The following is a 25140-nucleotide window of genomic DNA, read 5'->3' as shown; positions in this document are numbered from 1 at the left end:
TAAAGAATTTAACAATACTGTAGTCAGAGATTAAGAGTTATCCACTCTAAACTCACTGCCTTCCTAAGGGTTGTATTGTTTAAGAAAATAGAATGATCTTTCCAAAATGCAAATTTCATGTTACTCTGCTTAAAATCCTTCAAAGTTTCTCCAACATTTTAGAAGAGTTTAAACTCCTTAGCAAAATTTCCAAGGCAACTAAATAGCCTCTCACTACTCTCCAGTATGCACGCTAGTCACACTCAACTAATTCACTCATTTAACTTCTCTAAATCACTTATGAGATGAAAACAGAATAGGGAAGGATGTGAGTCCATCTTGTTTACGGCTGAATACTTAGCAAAGTGCCTGGAACATAAATGGATATTTCAAAGTTTTGTGGCATGAATAAATGTATTTCTACTAGCCTCTCAAAAAACAGCAGAGATAACTGAATCTGAAAGGGGAAAAGAAATTTCTGATCCATGAACAACAGCAACAACAAAAGAAATAGCTCTATGGATGAATGGATAAAGAAAATGTGTTCTCTCTATATATATATTCACACACACACACACACACACACACACACACACACACACACACACACACTGGAATATTATTCAGCCATAAAACAGAAAGAAATCCTGACATTTGTGACAACATGGATGAAACCTAAGGACATTATGCTAAGTGAAATATATCAGACACAGAAAGACAAATACTATATGATCTCGCTTAAATGTAGAATCCAAAAAAGTTAAATTCACAGAAGCAAAGAATTAGAATGGAGGTTGCTGAGGGTTGCCAGGGGCTGGGGGTTAGGGGGGAGGTAGTGGTGGGCATGGTGTCATTGGTCAAAGGGTACAAACTTTCAGTTATAAGATGAATAAGTTCTGGAGGTCTAATGTACAACACGGTAATTATAGTTAATAATATTGCATACTTGAAATTTGCTGAGAGCAGATGTTAAGTGTTCTTATCTCAAAATAAAAGATAACTATGCGAGGTGAATTTTTTTTATATCTTACATTTTTTGTACACCTTAAATATGTACAGTTTTTATTTGTCAGTTATATCTCAGTAAATTTGGGGTAGGGGAATAGCCAGAAAAACTTCTCATCTCATATATTACCTCAAAGTATACCTGTATATTTTTCTTCTCTATCTCTACTGAATCATAAATCTCTTAACACCAGTACCTTGGCACACTACCTTGTATAAATGAACAGGACAAGAGCTAAACTTACTTTTATCTGTGTGCTTGAAAGTTGTGGAGCTTAAAGCTCCAAAAACCACCTTAAATATATCCTATCACTCTTTCAAAAATTAAATGAATAGAAAAATTAAGTAGAATTTACCTTGAAGCCCACATGTTGCACAAATCCACTTTCAGCTTGCATTTGCTGAAGTTTCTGTTTTTTTAACTTTTTAAACTGTAATAGTTCCTTATATTCAGGTAAATTCCTATACATAATAGGAATACTTTCTTCATCCTATTGAAAAAAAACAAAACACAAAACAAAAGTGTTAGTTGCATAATTAAAATGAACTAGTATAAGAAATACTGATAAAGAATATTTTTGTACTGACAAGATATTTTTCACATTTAAGAGACCCTCAACCTTTTAGGGCTCATAGAAAATCAGTGCTGCTATCAGCAATATTTTAGACTAATACTTCTGGAGGGCTTCTTAATGCAATAGTAATACTGAACTGTAGTAGGCATCTTCATAATGCAAGTACCAGGGGAACAAGACATGACTCCCACCTCTGTCACACACTAACGCAGCTTCAACCCCATCCCAACAAGTTCACAGCGACGTAGAAGACTCCTTGTAATCTACTTCTTCCTGATCTGCACCTCTTCTCCAATCTAACAGATTTTTAAGCTTCCTCAGGTAAATATGACATTTTCTTAACAACAAGCAAACTAATCTCTGCTCTGTTTTCTGCTCAGTACTCCCAATGATCAAGACAGTACATTCCTCTTACTCAAATGGATAAACTTAAGTTACAAAGATTATTATTTACAATAAAGAAATGAACAGTAAAAGCTATATGAATTTGAAGTTGACAGATGAATCACTAACTGCTTCCTATTTTCCCAATTTATTTGTGCTCTGCCACCCAGGAACCATTTCTTCCCTTTGCTACCTCATGACTGTTCCCATGGTCACTGATTTCCACAACCCTCCTAAAAGCATCCCCAATTCATTAATCCCATGTTCCATCAATTCCCAATCCTGGACCAGACAACCCCTGCACCTCCCATTCCTCCTGCTCTCCATGTTAGGTATTATTAACTACTATATTTATACTATATCAAGGAAACTGATATTCATAGAAATTATATCATATGCCCAAGCTTACATAGTTAATTAGTTGCAGAGTCAAGTGATTTGAACCCAGATTTGTCTATATAACTAACCCCTTACACACCTAGCAGCCCAAGGCCTAAATCTAAGTGTTATCCTTAATTTTATACTGTCATATCTAATACAACATAATTCTGTCACTATTTAATACTACCTAAAATTGTTCTCAAATCAGTCCTCTATAGTATCCACTCCCTCCTCTGTCTCATTGTTGCTAAAAATGGCTTCCTCGCTATCTACAGTGTCAAGTCCAAAGTCCTCAGCTGGATAATGAGTCTTTACAATCTCATACTTCACCTGCCTTATCTCCCACTATCTTTCATCCATTTCAAATTCTTGTCAACTAAAGATGTTAAATTATAGCTACTGCCTTCCTATGTTGCCTGAGAAAGACAACATAAATAATGTAATAAATATGTAATACCAATAAATATGATATAACCCAATTAAATAATATAGTAAGAAATTTTATAATAAAATGTATTAAATTTAGATATTTTAGGCAAATACAAACTCTGCTAAATAATTTTTTTAGTGTATAATTTGCATTTTAAGTCTAAGGGTATTATTAAATTTGGTCAACAAGATTAAGTTAGATATATGTATACATATAGCTGATTCACTCTGTTATACAGCAGAAATTAACACAACATTGTTAAGCAATTATAGTCCAATAAAGATGTTAAAAAAAAAAAGTTAAATCACCTCACACCCACTAAGATGGCTACTATCAAAATTTAAAAATAGTGATAATAATAATAAGTGTTGGCAAGGATGTAGAGAAATTGAAACTTTTGTACACTGTTGATGAGAATATAAAATGTTGTAGCCATTATGGAAAACAGTACTGTGGTTCCTCAAAAAATGAAACAGAATTACCATATGATCCAGCAATTCCATTTCTGGGTATATACCCAAAAGAATTTGAGAGCAGAGACTCCAACAGATATTTGTACACCCGTGTTCACAGCAGCATTAGTCACAACAGCCAAAAGGTGGAAGCAACCCAAGTGTCCACTGACAGAAGAATGGATAAATAAAATGTGGTATGCACACTCAATGGAATAGTATTTGGCCGTAAAAAGGAAGGAAATTGTGACACATGTTACATGATGGATGAACCTTGATGACATTATGCTAAGTGATATAAGCCAGTCACAAAAGGTCAAAAACTATGATTCTACCTATATGAGGTACCCAGAAGAGTCAAATTCAAAGAGACAGAAAGTAGAATGGTAGTTGCCAGGAGCTAAAAGCAGGAGGGAATAGGGAGATAATGTTTACTGGATGCAGAGTTTCAGTTTTGCAAGACATAGAGTTCTGGAGATTTGTTGCACAATAATGTAAATGTACTTTAACACCACTGAACTGTACACTCAAAATTGGCTGAGATGGTAAATTTTCTGTTTTGGGTATTCAGCACAATTAAAAATTAAAATTCCATACTATTCAGCCATCAAAAAAAAAAGATAAAATCTTGCCAGCTGTGGCAACAAGGATGGACTTTGAGGGAATTGATGAAAAGTGAAATAAGTCCGAGGAGAAAGACAAATACCGAGATTTCACTCTTATGTTGAATACTAAAAAAACATAAATAAACAAACAAATTAAAACAAAAACACACACAGGTACAGAGAACAGATTGGTGTTCTTTCCACAGAGGGGAAGAGTGGTAGGGGGAGGGAGAAATGGGTAGAGGGGGTCAAATGTATGGTGATGGATAGAAACTAGATTTTTTTGGTGGTGAGCACACTGTAGTGCATATATATTAGTTGAATTACAATGCTGTACACATGAAACATATAATGTTATAAACCAATGTTACCTTAAAATGAACAAAAAAACAAATATTTTTTAAATGCTCACCCATAAACAGATTTCCTAGTTATAATCATTTTAAATTTACTTAAAGGAGAAATACTATGACCAGTTTCAAGGGGGTCTAAATGGTATACAGACTGTCTCTCTAGCTACTGCTTTTCTGAAAAAAAACCCTGAAATCTATAAATTTTACACCAGAGGATTCATAAATATACATTTAAATAGCTATTTTAAAGTAATCAGAATGATGTGAACTGGTGCTCATTTTAAAATAAATAAATAAAATCAACCAAACAAAAGCTAAATCAAACTCAACCACCTATATTATACTATATTTTGCCAATTTTCTCAAAATGTACTTCTATTAAGCATCCCATCATCACTCCTCACCTAGCTAAGTTTTATTCATCTTTCAATGGGCAACTTGACTATCATATCACTATCATATCCTATCACTTCCTTGGGTCTTCCACAAACTCTCAATCTGAATTAAGTACCTCTAAAACAATCACAATGACACCTACTTTTGAAGCATTTTTAAAATTTTGTAATTTATTGATGTGATTACACATTTATCTCCTCCCACAAAACTTAGATTTATGAGAACCCCAAGATCATAGATATTTTATTCATAACTATGGAGCTAACCTCTAGCAGAGCCTGTTACATATTAAATGTAAATAAACATTTCTCAAATGAGTAATTCTAACAGTCACAAAATACAAAATTATACACAAATGCCATATCTTAAGACACAGCAGAATCTAGCTGTTTTTCAAAAAGACAAGTATAAAAAGAAAAAAAAAATTTAAGAATACAGTCATTTTACAGTAGTTTCATACCAAAGTATACAATCAGTGTTTGATTAATCTAGAAACAGAACACAGGAGACTTATTTTTATCTGCTGACTTTTCATTAAAATCTCCTTTTCCAGTTACCATATATAATCAAAGTATTAAGAAAGATATAAGGCAATCTTCAAGTCCTTTAAGCAAGGAATCAGAAGCACGTTACTTATTGAGGAAGAATTTTAGCATAGTAAAATAAAAAATATTAACAGCAATAAAAAGGAATCTCTGAATGTGAAGTAAAATGAAATGAATTAACCTAAATTAGCATCCGGTTGATGACAACACAGAGAGGAATTAGTCCAAGAGGATTTAAAAAGTATAATTTGACTTTATTTCTGTAGTTGGGTATATCCTAAGGCAAAAACAGTGCTACCGAAAAAACCTGTTTTCAGTACCATATTGTTGACGGTAGTGTTAGTATTATTAAATTCTGAGACTACTGAGGGCAGTGTGAGACAAAGAAAGTAAGCATTATATTGATGTCACTGATAACTGGAATTTTCAGCATGGGAGAAAAATGATACATATTAAAGATCAATACGGGGGCTTCCCTGGTGGCGCAGTGGTTAAGAATCCGCCTGCCGACGCGGAGGACACGGGTTCGTGCCCCGGTCCAGGAAGATCCCACATGCTGCGGAGCGGCTGGGCCCGTGAGCCATGGCCGCTGAGCCTGTGTGTCCGGAGCCTGTGCTCCGCAACGGAAGAGGCCACAGCAGTGAGAGGCCCGCGTACCACACACAACAAAAAAAGATCAATACGGGTTAAGTAAAATTCCCACAGTCCTTAAGTTGCATTTGAAGTAAAATGATGAATTTATGATGTCTTTTCATTTTAACAAATATATAACATATTTCTCAGCTCTGTCCACTATATAGTCTTAGATACAATGATCAATCCAGTAGCAAGTAGCATCCTATATCAGGATAGCGCCTCCGAATACCATTTCTCAATAAAAGAAAGCAGAACTGACTCCAGGTCTGAAGCAGGAAATATACAAGATGAGCCTGTAATTTCCTTGTCCTACCGGACAGGAAGGAAGCTATAAAAGATTACTAGAGTCTTGTCAAAAGAACTCAAAATCCAGCTTGAATAGGTTACAACCAACCAATGGGCCAATCTGTACACTAATAAAGACAATAATATCGATGCACTGAAACATATTAAATATATTTTAAGTCCAACAATTCATAAGAATACAAAAATTTTAAAACCTCATGAGTCAATCTGGAGGATATCAGAGAACAAACTCATTATTTTAAAAACAAGAAAATAAAGGGAAGAATCAAGCAATTATGCTGTGTTTTCTGTATGTAACTTAGGATAATCAAATAGTTGATGGGGGGGTTACTTTGTGAATATTCTATCAAATAAATGAAGAAAGATTTTACTATTTTGTAACATCTAATGAGTTAATGGATCTAAGCAACAATGTATGCTATGTCAAACTGATAAAAGTATACATGATGTAGTCCTGCCCACCCTAACAAACAAAAAACAAATAAACCCGAATCTGATCAGTTATATAGACCTATCAATTTATAGGAGATTCAGGGAACAGAGGAACAGGTTAAATGACACCAAGGAGATGCAAACAACAAAATCCACACTGAGGTAAATTCTACAAGACAAATAACCCAGCTTTTCAACATAACAAATGTGAGAGGGGAAAAAAGAAGAGAGAGAAAGAAAAGGGCAGGGGGGGAGGCACTACTGCAATTTATGATTGGGGAAATGTGAACTGATTGTATATCTGGATTATATAAAGAAGTACCTTTTAATAAACATGATAATGATATTTTGTAATACCTGGAACTTGCTCCAAAATAATCCCAGACAGAAAGTTGGGTGGGTAGGAAGTATAGATGAAAATAAGATTGCCACAAACTGATAATTGTTAAAGTTGAATACTGGGTGCACATGGGTTTATTTTTGTATATGCCTGAAAGTTTCTTCATAAAACCAGTTTTAAAGCCCATTGTAAAACAAGTTTGACTAGTTAATTAAAAGAAAAGAAAGCAGGGTTTCCCTGGTGGCGCAGCGGTTGAGAATCCATCTGCCGATGCAGGGGACGTGGGTTTGTGCCCTGGTCTGGGAGGATTCCACATGCCGCGGAGCGGTTGGGCCCGTGAGCCATGGCCACTGAGCCTGTGCTCCACAACGGGAGAGGCCACGGCAGTGAGAGGCCCGCATACCACAAAAAAAAAAGAAAAGAAAGCAACATTCTCTGAAGAATAGGAATAACTAGGAAATCCTGGTGCTCTCATTCTGTATCCTGATCTGTGTAATACATAGATAAAGATAGATAGATAGATAGATAGATAGATATAAATATAGTATAAATAGATAACTTACTGATGCCTCCTCCATAGCAGTGTTCATGTGGCTACGAAAACAGGATCGGTCATCATCTTCATCCATATACACTGGTGGTTCATGGGAAGTCATGAAAGTGGAAGGTTTAAAGAGATGCTTATTAAGGGGGTGCTGTCGTCTGCTTGTTGAAGACTAAGTGAGAAAACAAATTTTTAATTGGGATAGTGGACAATCATTAAAAGAATCAAAAATATAAATGCTACTTCCTGCAAGTCTGCCTAATCAGAAGGACTGCACCTCTACCCTTCAGCATACTCTAACATGGTTGCTTTTTCTATGTTATCTGGATTTTTAAAAAGAAAACAAGCCTTAAATAAAAACAAAACAAACCAACAAACAGAAATGTAGGCAGAAGACCTACGTGGAGTATAATGGACCATATGCTCATTATGCAGCTTATATTTGTATCCCCAACATTTATTACACTCTTGGCATTCACATGCTGAGCTCCTCTTAAGGTCATCTTACAGATGATCAAGGAGGATGAAGTTAGCCAAAGCCAGATATAAAACTATCAAGTAAAAAGAAAATTTCCCCAAGACGATGAATGTCTGAAAATAGTATCTAACACCTTACTCTTTGTCAATGTCACTTAACCCTCAAAACATTCCTGTAAAGTAGTTATTATCACTTCTAATTTAAAGGTGAAAAAACGGAGGCACGAGGAGGTTAACTTTCTTGTTCAAGGTACTGCAGCTAGGCATTGGTAGAATCAAGATTATAAACTAGGCCTCTGTGGAGCCAAAGGCCTCCCTTTGGACCACTATGCAGACTTCCTCTCTTCACTTACAGCACCGCCACAAAGAATAACCTCAGCCACATAGAGAACCATCATTTCATTTCAAAATTCAAACTCTAACCATGTCAGGACTTCCCTGGTGGCACAGTGGTTAAGAATCCGCCTGCCAATGCAGGTGACACGGGTTCGAGCCCTGGTCCGGGAAGATCCCACATGCTGTGGAGCAACTAAGCCCGTGCCTCACAACTACTGAGCCTGCTCTCTAGAGCCCATGAGCCACAACTACTGAACCTGCGTGCCACAACTGCTGAAGCTCACACGCCTAGAGCCTGTGCTCCACAATAAGAGAAGACACCACAATGAGAAGCCCGCACACCACAATAAAGAGTAGCCCTCGCTCACCGCAACTAGAGAAAGCCTGTGCGCAGCAGCAAAGATCCAACTCAGCCAAAAATTAATTAATTAATTAAATTTATTTAAAACAAAACGAAACAAAACAAAAAACCTCTAACCATGTCTATGACTGGGCTAGATCTCTGCAGTCAAGATGTCTGTTAACTTAAAATTAGTGCACCCAAAGACGGGAACACATTTAGGTTTCTTTAGTATTCCTTTTGTTATCATCATCTAGTCTTAGTGGTGAAAACATAAGGTACACAACACATCTAAAGATAACCTAGAAATCACGAAAATTAAAGCTGTTAAGTTAAATGGTAGTTATCAAAGATCCAACAGTCTGAAGTTATAGGATGAACTCTACATATCTAAATAGATAATACTACATTTGAGGAGAAAAAAATCCAAAATATTTAAAACATCTGACAAATTAAAACAACCTTCCATAGCTTGGTAAAAAGAATAAAAACAAAACTTTTAAAACATGGAGCTATATAGACAATATTCTTAATGTAAAATAGTTAGCTTCACTAAGGAAGGGTAACAGCATTAGATCGGCTCCTAGCTTCTCTTTAGGTGAACGGTGGCAGTTGTGGGGGAGCGGAAGTACCCAGATGATTTACGAAGGAAATGAAAGAAGGCCAATTATGTGCCTTATTTTTTTGCAATTAAAGCAAAAAACTGGCTATAACTCGATGCAGTATTCTATGTAGGAGAGGGACGGTAGCTTTTTCACTGTACATAGCAGCAGAGAACAGTGGAAAAGGCTTAGGTGCAGAATCAGAAGATCAATGATTCCCAGACTTACCAGCTATGTGACTAGACAATTTATGTACTTAGTTTTCTAATCTATAAAAAGGTTGTAGAACAGTACCTAGCCCAGAGCATTCAACAGTAAGAACAAAAGCTATCCATTAATATTATCATGAGTAAAGTGAAGGTAATACTACCTATACTTCTAGAATTATAGTGAGGATTAAATATCTTAATAAACATTTCTAACCTTGGATTTATATAGTATATGTATAAAACAGAAATTGATTATATTTATTAAAGAACCAAACATCCTAAAAACTTTAACATCACAAAGGCCTTTTTGACATACATACAATCTAATATCTTTCAAATAGCACTCATTCACATAAACTAACCTACTCCTAAGAAAATAATGAATAATCGTCATTGAAGCTCACTGAGTAGCAATAATGGAATCCTACCATATACAAGAAAATGTTTAGAGTGAGCCAAATTTTAAAAATAAAATAACCCTGTTCTGATAAATATATAAACTTTTACACAGGAACTCTGACTTTGATGAATTTAATCTGAGATCTAAGGTTTACTTTTACCTATTTTCTTTTTACCTTTTTGGAGTATATATATAAGTTTGGTGTTCTGCCTGGGACTGGAATGCCAGCTTTAGTTAGTTTTATGAAATACTTCTGCACTCGGCTGGCAACCTAAGGAAACATGACAAGCCTTTTAACGTAATAAGTGACAAGACATGCAGTACCAGAATAGTTTTTTAAAATAGTTTTTAAAACATACATGTGTATCTTAATGAATAGTAACAACTTAAAATCTACCATAAATCTAGAAATAATTTTAAATTGCCACCAAAGACACTTATGTTTTAAAATATAGACAAAAAAATTGTTAAAATAAATTAAATCTGTTTGATTCCAAAGCTAAACACATTTTCAACTTGTGAACACTAGCGCTTGTAAGCATAAAAACACATCTACTAATATCAATGGAAGTATGAAGGAGAAAACTGACAGATATTTTTTTAGAAAGACAACCAGGGAATACTGACTAAGGCACTATCACAAATCTATTAGCACAGTCTAACCAAAAAGCACAAACTGGTGCACTCATTAAACATTCAAGAGACACCAAGTCCATTACTTTTTTGTTTTTTAGTAATGATCCAAAGCAGAATTATCTCAGAGTTGTTTCTAAAATCAACAGAAAAATACACAATGTTATTTTTTAAAACTCCACATACTATAGCACTGTGTAGCTAAATATGAAGGGGCAGGTCTACTGATTTTAGCTTCACTATCCTTCATTTAAAAAACCATCAAAAACATGCCAACAATATGGGGCTATCTCCTCAATTACCTGCTTTGCTGTCCTATTGCCCAGTTCATCTGCTATCTTCTGCCAGCGTCGAGATTCTACTTCTTCAGGAGGGTATTTCAAGAGTAGTTGTTCAAGTTTTTTCTAAGCCAAACCAAAGACCATATTTAAGAAAGTTTAATACTGAGTTTCTAAATAAATACATTCACCTTTCATCTTAAACTATAATACTCCCTCCCCAACTTTGGGGGTTAGGTCAACTCAAAATCCTCATGCTAGGAAAAATTTCTAGTAAGGAATTTAAGACTTCACAAGAAAAATAAGATTAGAAAATAAACCTATGAAAGACCTTATAAAGATTTTCTATGCACTTCAGTAAAAAAAGGAAATCACCCCCAACAAAGAAAATAATTAATTAATATGTTACATATCTTGGTGATTTCCACTGACCACTTTATCTTGCTAGACTATGTTTAGGCTTGCCACTATGCATCTGACAAAACTGTAAATTCATTTGGATTTAGATAGAATACTAAAAGAGATCTTTTCCACCTTTGTGTGGTCCTTCATTCAAATGTTTAATTTTAATATTCTGACCTATCTCCTAAATCCTCCCATAGTCCTAAGGATGCAAAATAGTCCAAATGTTGGAAATAAAAGTTTCCTGAAGCTTTTTATAAACTGATAAACTCATTATAGCTGTGGGACTAATCCTCACATGAGACAGAGATGTGTCTCAAACCTTACCCACAAACAATCCTAGCTATATGCCAAAATGTAAGAGAACACTCTGACCTTGGCTTTGCCAGCTCCCCTCCAAACAAAAACAAGAATTCACTTTGAAGCACAGCTTTACTTGGCTCCAGGTTTTTCTGTCTCACAAAGCTGCATTACAAAAACTTTACTCCATCTGTTTCAATATCTTTTTCAATCCCCCTCCCAAAACCCAGGTTCCTTATTTTAAAATTATCCCCAAAATGGAATTCATATATTCTCAGAATGCAAAATTCTTGAAGTATGCAAAAAGGTACACAGAAACAAGTTTAAATATTTTAAATTCATGGTTAAGAGGGATTACATATAACAATATACACTTTACTCATAATACTGGCTCTAATTTTAACTGCTTTTTTCTTTAAACCTACACAATTTGGAAATATCTATTACCTGTTCTTCAACAGTCCACAACTGGTTAAATGTTTCGGGTTTGGTATCATCACACAGGCGTCCTCTTATCATCTGCATATAAAACAAGGTTTTTGTCAGACAGAAAAAACAAAGACTACCCTTTGATATAGCCAAATAACACACAAATTGTGAAATTTTTAATTAATTTCAAAATATGTGAGTAAATTTATTTTTTAAATGTGTACATAATTTATTGCTTACAAAATATTTTCATGTTCTTTTATTTCATTTGGTTTTATACTCCTAGCAATCTTGAGATATAGGTGACAGCATTCATTTTAAAGAAAAAGTAATGTTACTTTTTCTTTTTTTTTTTAATTATCATTGTTATATTGCTTATATTTTATTTGAATTACCTTCCTTTGGTAGATTGCAAATCATCTGAAAACCAAAGAATTCAAATATTTTTAACAAATCCATTTTCCAATTAGTGTCTTGTACTTCAGAAGAGTATTTCCATCCCAATCTTTTAAATAAAGCATCACATCCACCCTCACAAAGAAAAATGAAGGAAACAAAGCATGAATACACACCAGGTGCATCTTTCTCCTTTGTTATCTATTTATTCTTTACTTTTGAAATATGAACAGTTTTATTTCTAGCCTAAGGATGTGGGGAAACATCTTGAAGAGATCATATGTATTGATTGTTTAGGGTAGTTTTAGAAATAATAATGTACCATATATATTCTTCGCTAACAATGAGGAAATTATACATGGAATTTTTTCCACTATAATATTTTTAATGTGCTAGTCTTTTAATTTAAGTAATAATAAAGTAATATCCTAAACATATGTCTTGCTCATAAAATGGAGCCTAATATCAATTTTACTAAAATGTACATAATATTTTTAACTGGTTAGACAGCTCAACATAACCCTATCTTTATGGCTATTGTTTATTTTAAAGAAATGTTACTTTTTCATTCTGAACCCACATGTTTATTGAAGTTCATCAAAATAACAGCAGCAAGGCCAGGTTACAACCAGCAAATCCTAGTTACATTCCACTACACACAAAGAGCTCTTATTTTTAGAATAAATACTGTATTATGTGTCAGGCATTGAACTGGGCATGTTACATGTACTACTCATTATATTCCTCACAACAACTCTACAACATAGGGTGATATTAATCACATTTTATATAAGAGGAAACTGCAGCTTGGAGACTTTAATATAGATGACATCTGAAGTTCCACAGCTAGTAAGTGGTGGAGTTATGATTTCAACCCAGGTTTTTCTTAACTTCAAAGTTAATGTTCTCACTATACCTTCAAGTGAAAGACTGCTTGAATTTAAGAAGACAAACCAGCAAAATGTTAAAATGTTTTGTCTACAATTCAAATTTTCCTGCTCCAACACTTTATCCTGCTTACCTGAGGACGACTGTTTGAGCCTTCTGGGCCATCACTCAAAGGCAACATAGAGTATGAAAGGGACTCTCCATCCTTTCTAGGATCTAAAGGACTTTTTGGTCTAGCAGGTAAACCTACTAAAAAGAAAACCATGTATAGGATTATTAAAGCAAGACTTTGTCAGGTAGTTCTCTAATTAAGTTCATATCATGTAATTTCTTACCTTTATCAAAAACTAGCTTAACTCTCCTAGTATGTCTTTTGCGATTTTTAAATTCTCTTTCAAAGTTCCCAAGGCTATTGGTATATTGGTCCCATACAATCTCGGGCAATTGAACAACTCTCTGTGGATATGGAAGCCCTATATCAGCCTGGTGGGGGAAAAAAATGAAAGTGACAAACTAAGTTTAATTCAAGAAATTATCAACTACAACCAAATTTTCAGATGACTCCAAATCTAAATAATCATCAACTAAGCATTTCTATTCACATTTTGAATCCAACAGCCAATGAAGTTAATACAGTCTAAACATTAAATGGTAGAAATGATAACTAAGTAAAGGAAAATGAACTTAACAAAACATAAGCACTATTTTTAGAGTTCTAAAGCTGAACTATATAAACATACTGTACTTTATCACTAACACACTTTAAACAGAAATAGCAAAGAAAGATTTTTATCTCTAAGAACAGCACATGAAATGTATTTGACTGAAATATAATATATATGACTTGACACACAGAATTCATTTTTAATGGACCCATGTGTTCCTGACTTATCCACAAAACTATTAATTATTTTCACACTATATAACTCAGCACGTGTACAAAAAAACTTATCACATTTTGAGAATCAAAACTACATCTTTAGTTTACTTGGAATTCAATTACTTTGCCAACTATAATGGTAAAATTGGGATTTCTGAATTTCATTGTATGTAAATTTCACCTGAAAAAGTTTTAAAAAGAATTTTAGTTAAGGATATGCATTCTGAAGTGTTTTGGTGTTAAGTGTGCATGTCTGCAACTCTGGAATGCATCAAATGCATTCCATCTTGAAATAAGATAGAATGGTGGATGGAAGAACTGCATATACATACAATCAAGCAAATATAATAAAATGTTAATGGTAGAATCTGGGGGTGGATGTGTGTGCTAACTATACAGTACTTTCCACTTTTTTGTCTACTTAACATTTTTCAAAATAAAATGTTCAGAAAAAAATCAGGTCATAAATTATGACACTGGCAAGCAAAATCCACTTTGTGACACAGAATTCTTAATTTTTATTTTGCTTGTGACATATTATATTAGCACCATCATCATAATAGCACATATTAGTCTAAGATTCAACTTTAGAAAAATTAGAACAGTGTCTTTTAAAATAATGATGGCAGTAATATCAAAGAAAGCTAACAAGCCGTAAAGGTTCCCTGCATTCTATATACCAATATATAATCCAAGTTTCCTTAATTTCAACTAGGAGTTTTTAGATGTCCACTAAAACAAAGAGATCACATGTCAACACCTTAACTACGCTGGTAAACCTAAAGAAAATAGACAATTTAAGCATACATGAGTTAACACAGAAAAACTGAAAAGTCAAACTTCTAAATTAAATCCAGCAGAAAATTTTCTTTCCAAGGAACATAAGTCTTTCATGATTACCAAAGTATCTGAGATTTAATACATTTGTACATTTGTACATTTTTGAAAAAATTCTTAAGATAGTCAATATCACATCCTTGTTTCTGAGATAAAGTGAAAAGAAATTCAGTTCTAAACTAAACACAGAAATGTAAAACCAGCAAATAACCAACCACATACGTATCTAGTAAATGTGCATAATTGCAACTTTTCGCCCACCCAAGAACATGAATAAAATGCGATTAAGGTTAAAACACCATCTGTTTTAGTTGAATCAATGATAAGTAAACACTGTAAGTACTGTATCTTTTTGCACCAGCAAATTGTTTCATGACAGCAGTGCAGAATCAATAAACACCTAAGTGGGCCCACTGTAACACAGAGGGTACAACAGGGTTCTAAAAACTCTAGAAGGTTTAACAAATCAATATATAGATGCTACATCTATTATGATATTCAGTGTTCTGAAAGCACAGAGAGAAAGGAATGCTTTCCAAGTAAATAACATAACTAGAAAAATCCAAATCCAAACAATAATCATCTAAATAAAATGAAGTTCCCAGGGCTGTTCCCTCAACACCTGGTAGACCACTTTTGTGACTCATTAGAAACTAGTAACTAATAACTAAATTTGTCATACTGAACAGGCTAAATTTTTGTGTTGTTTAAGGTGCAAAAGAGTATTCTTTTTTCATAGTTTTTCAGTTTTAATCTTTTCAGACAATGCTGATTAATATTTACCTCTCAAATTTACTGAATAATTAGTGGGCCCCTAATTCAAAATCATACTATGGCATAAATGCACATCTAGATTATCTCCATGTTTACACACTAAGAAAGTTATAAAAACTTGATTCACTTTCAAATGGTTAACTGCTTAAATATGAAAGTTATGTTTTAAGGAAAAAATGAAATTATAAGGAATTTTACACTAAAATAAAAGAACATTTCAAAATTAAGTAAAATTTATATACCTCATTCTCATAGACTTGGCAACAATAACCTTAAAGACATTTAAAATATAGTTTTTGTTTGTATCACCATTGTTTTCTATCTCACTACGTTCAGAGTTAGAAAAGTAACTCTAAACTAAGCAGTAAATAAATACTAAAGTATTTTTTCTTTTAGCTTCAACAATCTTGAAGTCCTGAAAGCAAAACAGGGAAAATATTTTTAAGATGGGGAAGGAAGAAAGTAACATAAAAAGACTGTAAAAATGGCTAGGAACAGGACATCAAGTTTCTATACACACATCCAATTAAAGCTCCTAGCTATCTTCATTGGGGTATATTTTATTTTGTGTTTGGTGGGGGTGAAGGAAGGCAGTATTCTGCCTTCAGTAATATGGTTAATTACAGAAGGGGAAAAAAATTGAACATTTAAAAAAGTATATATTCATACAAAAAGAATAAACCGAGTTATTACCAAATACATCTCAATAAATCTTAAAAATTTTGCTCAATATATACCTTCTTCTGGAGTTTTTCCACAAATCCAATGGGATTTTTTAGTGCTTCTCTCTGATGTCTGCCTAAACTTTCAAGGTCCTGGACTGCTTGAGAACGTTGAGCCTCGAGTACAGCAATCGTCTGTAACAGTCTCTGATAACTACAGAGACAAAAAAAAAAAAAAAAAAAAAAAAAAAAAAAAAAAAAAATCCCTCACTAAAATTTTCTAGTTACAACAGTAAATAAAAACTGAGTTCAAGCCGTGATCTACTATTAAGTCACACAGTCTTTGTAAAGTTACCTGAAAGAGTTTTAGTAAAACATATTACTGGGAATAAATGAGGTCTTCCTGAGTTACGAAGTACCTAGTCAGAAAATATCAGTTAGAGAAAACAAAGCCTTATTCTCCCATCTAAAGTTCTTACTTCTTGAACCGGAACAAGTACAGAAAGTAAGAAAGCAAGCATCTTGACTTTCCAGCATCCAAGTCATTAAGAAACAGCTAAATTTAAAAAAAAATTTTTTTTTAAATCGTAAGATTTTTAGCACCAGGAGGGATCACCAAATTCAGTCCCTCTTTTGTACTCTGTTGGAATAAGAAATCTGAGGCAAATTTTCTTGACCAGAGTTACAAGAAACTGTTACATAATTCAGACATGATCTTAGTTGTTATGGTTCTCATTTGCTCTTTCTGTTATACCTCCATTCTAGAGGAAGTTTACTTCCCTGTCAATTCTTAAGTATTAAACATTTTTACAGAAGAAAGGACTCAAAGATATTTTTTACTTCCTTGCCTATAACAGTCTATTTAGCACAGCTAACATAGAATTTTACCCACACAAACCTACTATCTGTTCATATTCTCCTCCCCCCGCACTCCAGTTCAAATTGCCCTGCCTCTCTAATGTCTAATTTCACATATCAATACACATAAGGAAACACGTTAGCACAAAACCCCTGAATACTCAAATACATTTTGCAAAAAGAACCAAGAACAAATCACTCCAAGTTCACTTCAAAATAAGTCACTAGGTCTTTAAAATATTAGTGAAGCACAATTTTTCCTTATGGCTTTGAATAAACTTCATTCTGTTTCCCAACAGACTATAAACTCCATAATGGCAAACACATCTGTAAAGTCCACTGTTTTGTTTATTCAGTGTGCAGCACACTTCCCCACATATAGATGCTCAGTAAATATTCTTTGAATGAACAAATGGACAGATGTTCTGTGCAATCAAAAGTATACTGAAACTTTTGGGCTTCCCTGGTGGCGCAGTGGTTAAGTCTGCCTGTCGATGCAGGGGATACGGGTTCGTGCCCTGATCCGGGAAGATCCCACAGGCCGCGGAGCGGTTAAGCCCGTGAGCCATGGCCACTGAGCCTGCGCGTCCGGAGCCTGTGCTCCGCAACGGGAGAGGCCACAACAGGCGCAAAAAAAAAAAAAAAAGTATACTGAAACTTTTAAGTCCGGAAGTTAGCAAACAAGCAGAAATTTCAAGGGTAAAACAATGCAATTTCGATGTTCACAGCCATGGCGTAACTGCAACATGACATTCTCTATTACAACACTGTTTCAGCCCCCTGCCTAAAACATATTCTTATTCTCAAGTCCCTTGTTAACTAATCCCTGATGAGATGTTTAATAATCAAGGTTAAAAACTCCTAACACTGAAGGGTAAGGCTTCTTTCAAGCTAGAGACACTTCATTCAAAAGTTAGAACTGAATTGGAAAGCAAGGGCTATACTAAGTTATTCCTCGATCAGTTACAGAGGTTAAGCCTAAACTCACTTTCACTCTGCCTCTGTTTGCTTTGAGGTGTATGGCGTGTACAAACCTTGACTGTGCTGGTGTTTTCTTACCAGGCAGGCTCACCCACGCTCAATCTTAGGGTGATTGTACTGAGGTAGAACCTAACCTCTCTATAATATTCTTAATTGCCATATTTCACCTTCAGAACGCCTACCCCATGTAGCTGAATAACCAAAGACTTATCATGGTGTCTCTGTGATTTGACTGACCCCTGCTTTAAATAGGAGGACAGGGCTTCCCTGGTGGCGCAGTGGTTGAGAGTCCGCCTGCCGATGCAGGGGACACGGGTTCGTGCCCCGGTCCGGGAGGATCCCACATGCCGCGGAGTGTCTGGGCGCATGAGCCATGGCCGCTGAGCCTGCGAGTCCGGAGCCTGTGCTCCGCAATGGGAGAGGCCGTAACAGTGAGAGGCCCGCGTACCGCAAAAAAAAAAAAAAAAAGAGAGTAAATAGGAGGACACACTTCTGTATCATCAATATGAAAATGATTATGAGTCTGTTAAACTTGCCTCAAACTACTGTAAGCAAGTAACAATTAATGAAGCACAAGAACAGAGTTATAGGAAAAAACAAGTAGAGGCTTGAAAAAAGTGCTACAGTCAGTCACTGCCACTGGGAAGAAAGGCCTTTATTTGAAGTCAGTAAATTATAACAATTTTTACTGTATGTAAATTATTCCACAATGATTCTGACTTTAAAAAATAATTCCAACAGAGATTACAAAGAAAGTATAACTCTTCATTCCCTATTTTGCTTCTCTTCAATCAAGATAAAATGATTAGCAAACTGAAAGACCTAATATATACATTGGTAAAGACTTAGAAGTCCAAAGTGAAAAGATGGTAAGAAGATAGTGAATTTAAGACTTCTAGGCAAGCTAATTTGAATAATTTCCTACAGTATTCAGAGATTTTACCAATAAGATTATCATACATATCCCTAAGCAGAAATGGAGGAAATAAAAAACTGGCATGACATCTAAAAAACAGTATAATACAGACAAATCTAATTTCAATCCTATACATCCACTCACTTCACCTCTAAAAGCAAACCACTGGAATCTGACCCAGGCAGCAATCAAGGCAAGATTCATCTGTTCATTAATTTAGGCACTATCCTTAAAAGCTTCAGTAATTATCAAAGTAAATCAGGAACAGAGCTTAGGTATAGAAGATCTACCACTACACCAGAGAGGGAGTAAAGGAACTGGATGGGAATGAATGGGACAGGACTGCCATGTTGTGGGGGATGGAGGATGGGCATCTGAGGGTCCATCATACCAGTCTGTCTACTTTTTTGTATGCTTGAAGTTCTCCACAATGAATTAAAAAGAAAACTCCAACTTGAGTTCAAATAAAGTGATGTTGCCACTGTACTCTTCCTGGGCTAATCGGATCATACTCGCTACTGTATTCAGCTCTGCTTTGAGAGACAAACAGGTTCATGACCACACAAGATGGATAGGAGACTATGTAATATGAAATAACAAGTGTCAAACATTAACTGAATGTGTACTATATATATTATACAATGTGCAATTAGTCAATTCTCATAATCAACTTACAAGATAGGTACCATTACCCTCATTTCACAGATAAGTAAACCAAGGCACAGATCACGCCAGCCATTTGTTCCACAATGTGATGTGAGGAATAATTAGCCAAGAAATGGGAACCTCCAATAAAATATTATTTCAATCTTTCTGTAACATGCAGTTATGTGGAAAAGAAAATAGACTTGTTTTATAATGTACAAAGGGGCAAACTAGAATCAAATTGTGATAAGGCACAATATGAAGAAAAACCTTTTCTCAGTCAAAACCAATAAAAGATGGTAGGATAGCACCCAATCGCCATAGATGTTCACAGAGATATTTAAAGGAAATTCAAGCATTAAAAAATCCTGTAACTCTTTTACTCCAGTAAAACATGCTGCTTTCAATTCTGCTATTCACTGAACCAAGTAAGAGGATGGAAAGACTGGGGGGAAAAAAAAGTATACACTTTTACATGAATGCAAGTGGAGTACAGCTTCCCCACATGGACAACTTTGTATGAAATCCATCAAAATTATTTTTTATCTATTTCTAAAGCTGAATCCAATGCAAAGCTTAGCTGTGGCAGATAACTGTTAATTTTATTTCTGTTTCATGTCTTCAACATAAAAAGAATTTTAGCTTGTATACTGAGGAATCACATTTGACTAAAATAGAAATACTCTTCAAATCTACATCTAAGTTACTTTCACTACCTTTCACTCTCCAAGCCTTCCTGAATTCTTTACTCACTTCTGTGAATTTTAAAACATTTATATGAAAGAGTATATTTGTAAAATGTCTGAAAGAGGAGACCAAGAATTAACAATCTAGAAGTTTAATTGTATTGTCCAATTTCTAGGCAGTGATATTACACACACTATGAGAGACTGAGAGTGAGAGTGAGAGAGAGAGAGAGAGAGGAGAAAGATTTTATTTCCAAGCAAGCCAGAATCTTTTTCAAGGAGTCAGATTTCAATTCTATTGTGGAAGGTTACATGGTATTTGTAATTTTAAAAAACTAATGGGAAAACTATTTATTTATTTTTGGCTGCATTGGGTCTTCATTGCTGCACACGGGCTTTCTCTAGTTGCAGCAGGCAGGGGCTACTCTTCATTGTGGTGTGTGGGCTTCTCATTGCAGTGGCTTCTCTTGTTGTGGAGCATGAGCTCCAGGCACATGGGCTTCAGTAGTTGTGGCACACAGGCTCAGTAGTTGTGGCTCGTTGGCTCTAGAGCACAGGCTCAGTAGTTGTGACGCATGGGCTTAGTTGCTCTGCAGCATGTGGGATCTTCCCAGACCAGGGCTCGAACCTGTATCCCCTGCACTGGCAGGTGGATTCTTAACCACTGTGCCACCATGGAAGTCCCTGGGGAAACATTTTAAAAAAATCTAAACTGAGGGTTATTCTGCTCCTAAAATTGGCTTGATTATTCAGTCATTAAATAGTGTCACTAAATACCCCACCATCACCAAAAAAAAAAAAGGAAAGGAAAAAAATAAGAAAGCTATTCTAGATCAGGAGTCTACAACCTATGGTCTGCTTGTTTTTTTAAATAAAGTTTTATTGGAACATAGCTACACTCATCTGTTTACACAATGTCTATGGCTGTTTTCTAGCTACAATGACAGAGTGGAGTAGCTGTAAAGTGGAGTTGATCCCCAAAGCCTAAAATATTACTATCTGTACCTTTAGGGAAAAGTCTGCAAGGCCCTGCTCTAGATCAAAAGATACAGAGACATCACAACCAAATGTAATGCATAATCTGAGGTTAGCTCCCACAGAGGGAAAACGGACATTTGGGTGTATAGATGGAAAATTTTTAATATATTGCTGTTTGTATCAGTGCCAAACTGGTGTAATAAGGTATTTAAGGTTATGTAGGAGAATGTCCTTGTTTTCAGGAGACATATACTAACATATACAGGTGATAAGTCTACAACACACTTTAAAACAGCTTAGCAGGCATTCCCCTGGTGGTCCAGTGTCTGCACTCCCAATGCAGAGGGCCTGGGTTCGATCCCTGGTCAGGGAACTAGATCCCACATGCCACAACTAAGATTTCGCATGTCACAACTAAAAGATTCCACATGCCACAACGAAGATCCCACGGGCCTCAACTAAGACCCAGCGCAGCCAAATTAACTAATTAATTAATTAAAAACCAGCTTAGCAAAAAGAAAAGTTTTATAGTATATGAGGTGGGAATGAAGATGAGGGGAAAGAGTAGCATGATTATTAGCTGGAACACTAAGCTTGATTAAACACACTGAAAGGGCTTCCTTGGTGGTGCAGTGGTTGAGAATCTGCCTGCCAATGCAGGGGACACAGGTTCGTGCCCCGGTCCAGGAAGATCCCACATGCCGCGGAGTGGCTAGGCCCGTAAGCCATGGCCACTGAGCCTGTGCGTCCGGAGCCTGTGCTCCGCAACGGAAGAGGCCACAACAGTGAGAGGCCCGTGTACCACAAAACAAACAAACAAACAAAAAAAAACATACTGAAAAAATCTAGAGGGAGTAACATGACATAATAATAAATCTATTAGTTTATACTGTAAGAAGAAAAGGAAAAGGGGTATAGGAAAAACTTACAATCAGATGACTTAACCAATGTTTTCACATGTGTGCACAAATGCACACTTGTATGCATTGTGAGCAGAAGGAAATAAGAAAAAGAAGAGCAAGATTTATTATAGATTTTATTTTCAACAGGACAAAGTTATGTAAAGCAAATTGGTTCTCAAAAATAACAATAACATTTTAACAAAATTTTAAACAATTACAAATTTCAGCATAGCAATCTACCAGGGTAAAACAATTGAGGGAGGAGCCTTAATTTACTCTAACTGTCCCATTATCTTAACTAAGTGTGGCATTTTCTACTGTCTGCAAAATACTGAGCTCACCATGTACATACATGATTGAACAGAAATTACTTTTATGAAAGTAGAACACACGTTTTTTAAAATCACTGTCTTCCTTCACGAAGGATTTGAAACACTAAAACTACAGGATTTGCAAATTCAATAATTCACAAATGGTCGCTCTCACTTTTCATTAGAGAATGATCAAAAAGACTTTTATGAAATTCTGTGTTAAGACAGAAACTAATACCTCAGCTCCTGATAGTACGGCTTTCCAGATATAAAGATCAATCCTGTATTGAAAACAACTAAAAATGCTGAATTAAAACAAATAAAGAGGGACTTCCCTGGTGGTACAGTGGTTAAGAATCTGCCCACCAATGCAGGGGACACAGGATTCGAGCCCTGGTCCGGGAAGATCCCACATGTCACGAAGCAACTAAGCCCATGCGCCATAACTACTGAGCCTGTGCTCTAGAGCCTGGGAGCCACAACTACTGGGCCCACGCACCACAACTATTGAAGCCCGTGTGCTGAGAGCCCATGCTCCACAACAAGAGAAGCCACCATGATGAAAAGCCAACTCACAGCAATGAAGAGTAGCCCCTGCTCACCGCAACTAGAGAAAGCCTGCGCACAGCAACAAAGACCCAACACAGGCAAAATTTTTAAAAATAAATTAAATAAATAAAAACAAATAAAGAAAAAAACATGTACTTTTTTATTTTAAAAGCATAAAAGAACCAGTAAGATACTAAGACTTTTTATTAATAGACCAAAATCTAAGTGAAGGCATAAACTGGGAGAATCAAATGCAGCACACCACCACTTTGGCCTTGTGGCCTTGAGCGCAGGTACTTCACTTGGTCAGGGAACAGAAAACAAAGCCAACAAGGTAGGAAGTCCAATAAGAGACCCTCTCCCATCAAGCTGTGACCCTACACCCTCACTCCCACCACCCCACAGGAGACTTCCTTTGGGACTCAGGAACCAAGCACATAAAAACTTCAACAATAAAAAGCTGTTACCACAGATAGTCCTTGTATACATTTGCTGCCCCAAATCATATTAACTGGGTGGCCTAAAAGAACTGAAGCCATGACTATCATTTAAAGCAGTCATTCTGGACTGGTACACACACACCCATCCCCAACAACATACCCACAGAAGTGAACGCAATTTTCTTGGGAGGAATACAGCTTTATTGCAGGCCTCAAAGATAACTAATAAATAATTTTCCAAAGAAAGTGAACAGCTCACATTTAAAAATTATCAAGCATACAGGAAAACTAGACACAAGGAATAAGAATAAAACAAGCTTGAAAATAGCTATAGGGGATAGGAAACTACAAAAACTGAGTATATAGCTTTGAAAAGGAAGCAAATTAAAATTCTAAAAATATAACAGTTAAAACTAAAAGCTCAACAGGCACAAACTTTGGCTTCCAGAAAAATGTAGATTAGGTAAATTCAGAATAAACCATTGAAGACAAGCTGAAAAAAAATATTTAAAAACTCTGAAAAGCATCAATAACCTAATAGAATCATAAGTATTATCAGGTCAAGATCCATGAGAAGACAGAAACCAGAAAGTGAAACTATGTTGTGGGGTGCTTTTGCCCAGAAACAATTTACTGATCCAGAAGAGGAGATTGAAAGGCTTCTGATAGCTTAAAATGGAAGAAGATCAAGCTGGAGTCTAGGGCCTACCAAGGGTGAGGCTCTGGGAAATCAGCTTATGCTCTGGCCTGGGATCCTGAAGGGCTACACCCTAGTGAACAGGAAGTAAAAGGCCCTCTCAGAGAAGACCAGAATATCTTAGTTTGTAATTAACTAGTAAGGCTGAAGATGCACATACCCCAAGACCCAGACATCCCATATACAGGAATGTAACTTGAAGAAACTCTCAAATATACACAGCAGCATATATTTTGGGCAGCCTTATCCATGACAACTCCAAACCAGAAACATCCCAAAGGTCCCTCTAAGCAGAATGGATAAACTGTGATATGGGTACAAAATGGAATACTATACAGCAATGAAAATGGACAAACTACACCTATTTATACAACACAAATGAATATCACAAATATAATGTATCACAAAAGAATACTAAACTAAACTTCATTGTTTCTGAATACATACATAGGTGGTAAAACCTTTTAAAATAGCAAAGAATGATTTTCACAGAAGTAAAACAGTGGTTATCTCTGAGAAGAAGAAGGGAGTATAACTGAGGAACTATTCACAGGGGACTTCTGTCAATATTGTATTTCTTAACCTAGATTGTGGTTAAACAATGATAGGCTTTTTGATTCCATAACTACTCTATATCTGTATGTAAATACTTCCTTACTGTTATATGCATGAGATATTGTACCTTTTTTTTTTTTTTTTTTTTTAGGGAAAGTTTTCTAGGGAGACAACGTTGCAGAGAGGTCACTTCTACTCTTTTCAAACTATTCAGGATTCACATAGGAGTCCTAGTTCAAGTCCAAGATCCATCAGCAACTAACTATGGGACCTTATTCAAGTCATTAAAAGTTGGGCCTTAGCTTCCTCTATAAAATGAGAAGAATGGACCTGATAAGTGATTGCAAAAACTTTTTTCAAAGTGAAACATTCTAGGATTATAAGACACTTGTTCAATTCTGGTCAATCATTATTTT

At 35.4% G+C, this 25140-nt stretch overlaps 1 protein-coding gene across 12 annotated transcripts in view; it reads right to left on the bottom strand.

Annotated features, from left to right (window-relative positions):
- The window catches only part of ZZZ3 (zinc finger ZZ-type containing 3), a 111067-nt gene that overhangs the window by 2924 nt on the left and 83003 nt on the right, over nucleotides 1–25140 (bottom strand). For 7 of the 12 annotated variants that reach the window (XM_067044515.1, XM_067044467.1, XM_059075103.2 and 4 more), the window contains 8 exons: nucleotides 16282–16420; nucleotides 13389–13536; nucleotides 13187–13302; nucleotides 11788–11859; nucleotides 10663–10764; nucleotides 9903–9998; nucleotides 7383–7535; nucleotides 1341–1475 (listed from right to left, as the gene is read on the bottom strand). In XM_067044515.1, coding sequence (XP_066900616.1) covers nucleotides 1341–1475; nucleotides 7383–7535; nucleotides 9903–9998; nucleotides 10663–10764; nucleotides 11788–11859; nucleotides 13187–13302; nucleotides 13389–13536; nucleotides 16282–16420 — 961 coding nt within the window. The remainder of the gene's footprint in view (nucleotides 1–1340; nucleotides 1476–7382; nucleotides 7536–9902; nucleotides 9999–10662; nucleotides 10765–11787; nucleotides 11860–13186; nucleotides 13303–13388; nucleotides 13537–16281; nucleotides 16421–25140) is intronic. The other 5 variants (XM_067044537.1, XM_067044520.1, XM_067044500.1 and 2 more) reach the window with 1 other exon arrangement.

This window comes from Kogia breviceps, chromosome 1, assembly GCF_026419965.1.
Source record: "Kogia breviceps isolate mKogBre1 chromosome 1, mKogBre1 haplotype 1, whole genome shotgun sequence".
Classification (NCBI taxonomy): domain Eukaryota; kingdom Metazoa; phylum Chordata; class Mammalia; order Artiodactyla; family Physeteridae; genus Kogia; species Kogia breviceps.
Note: the sequence above shows the minus strand (reverse complement) of the source record. Positions and strands in the feature narration are given on the sequence as shown.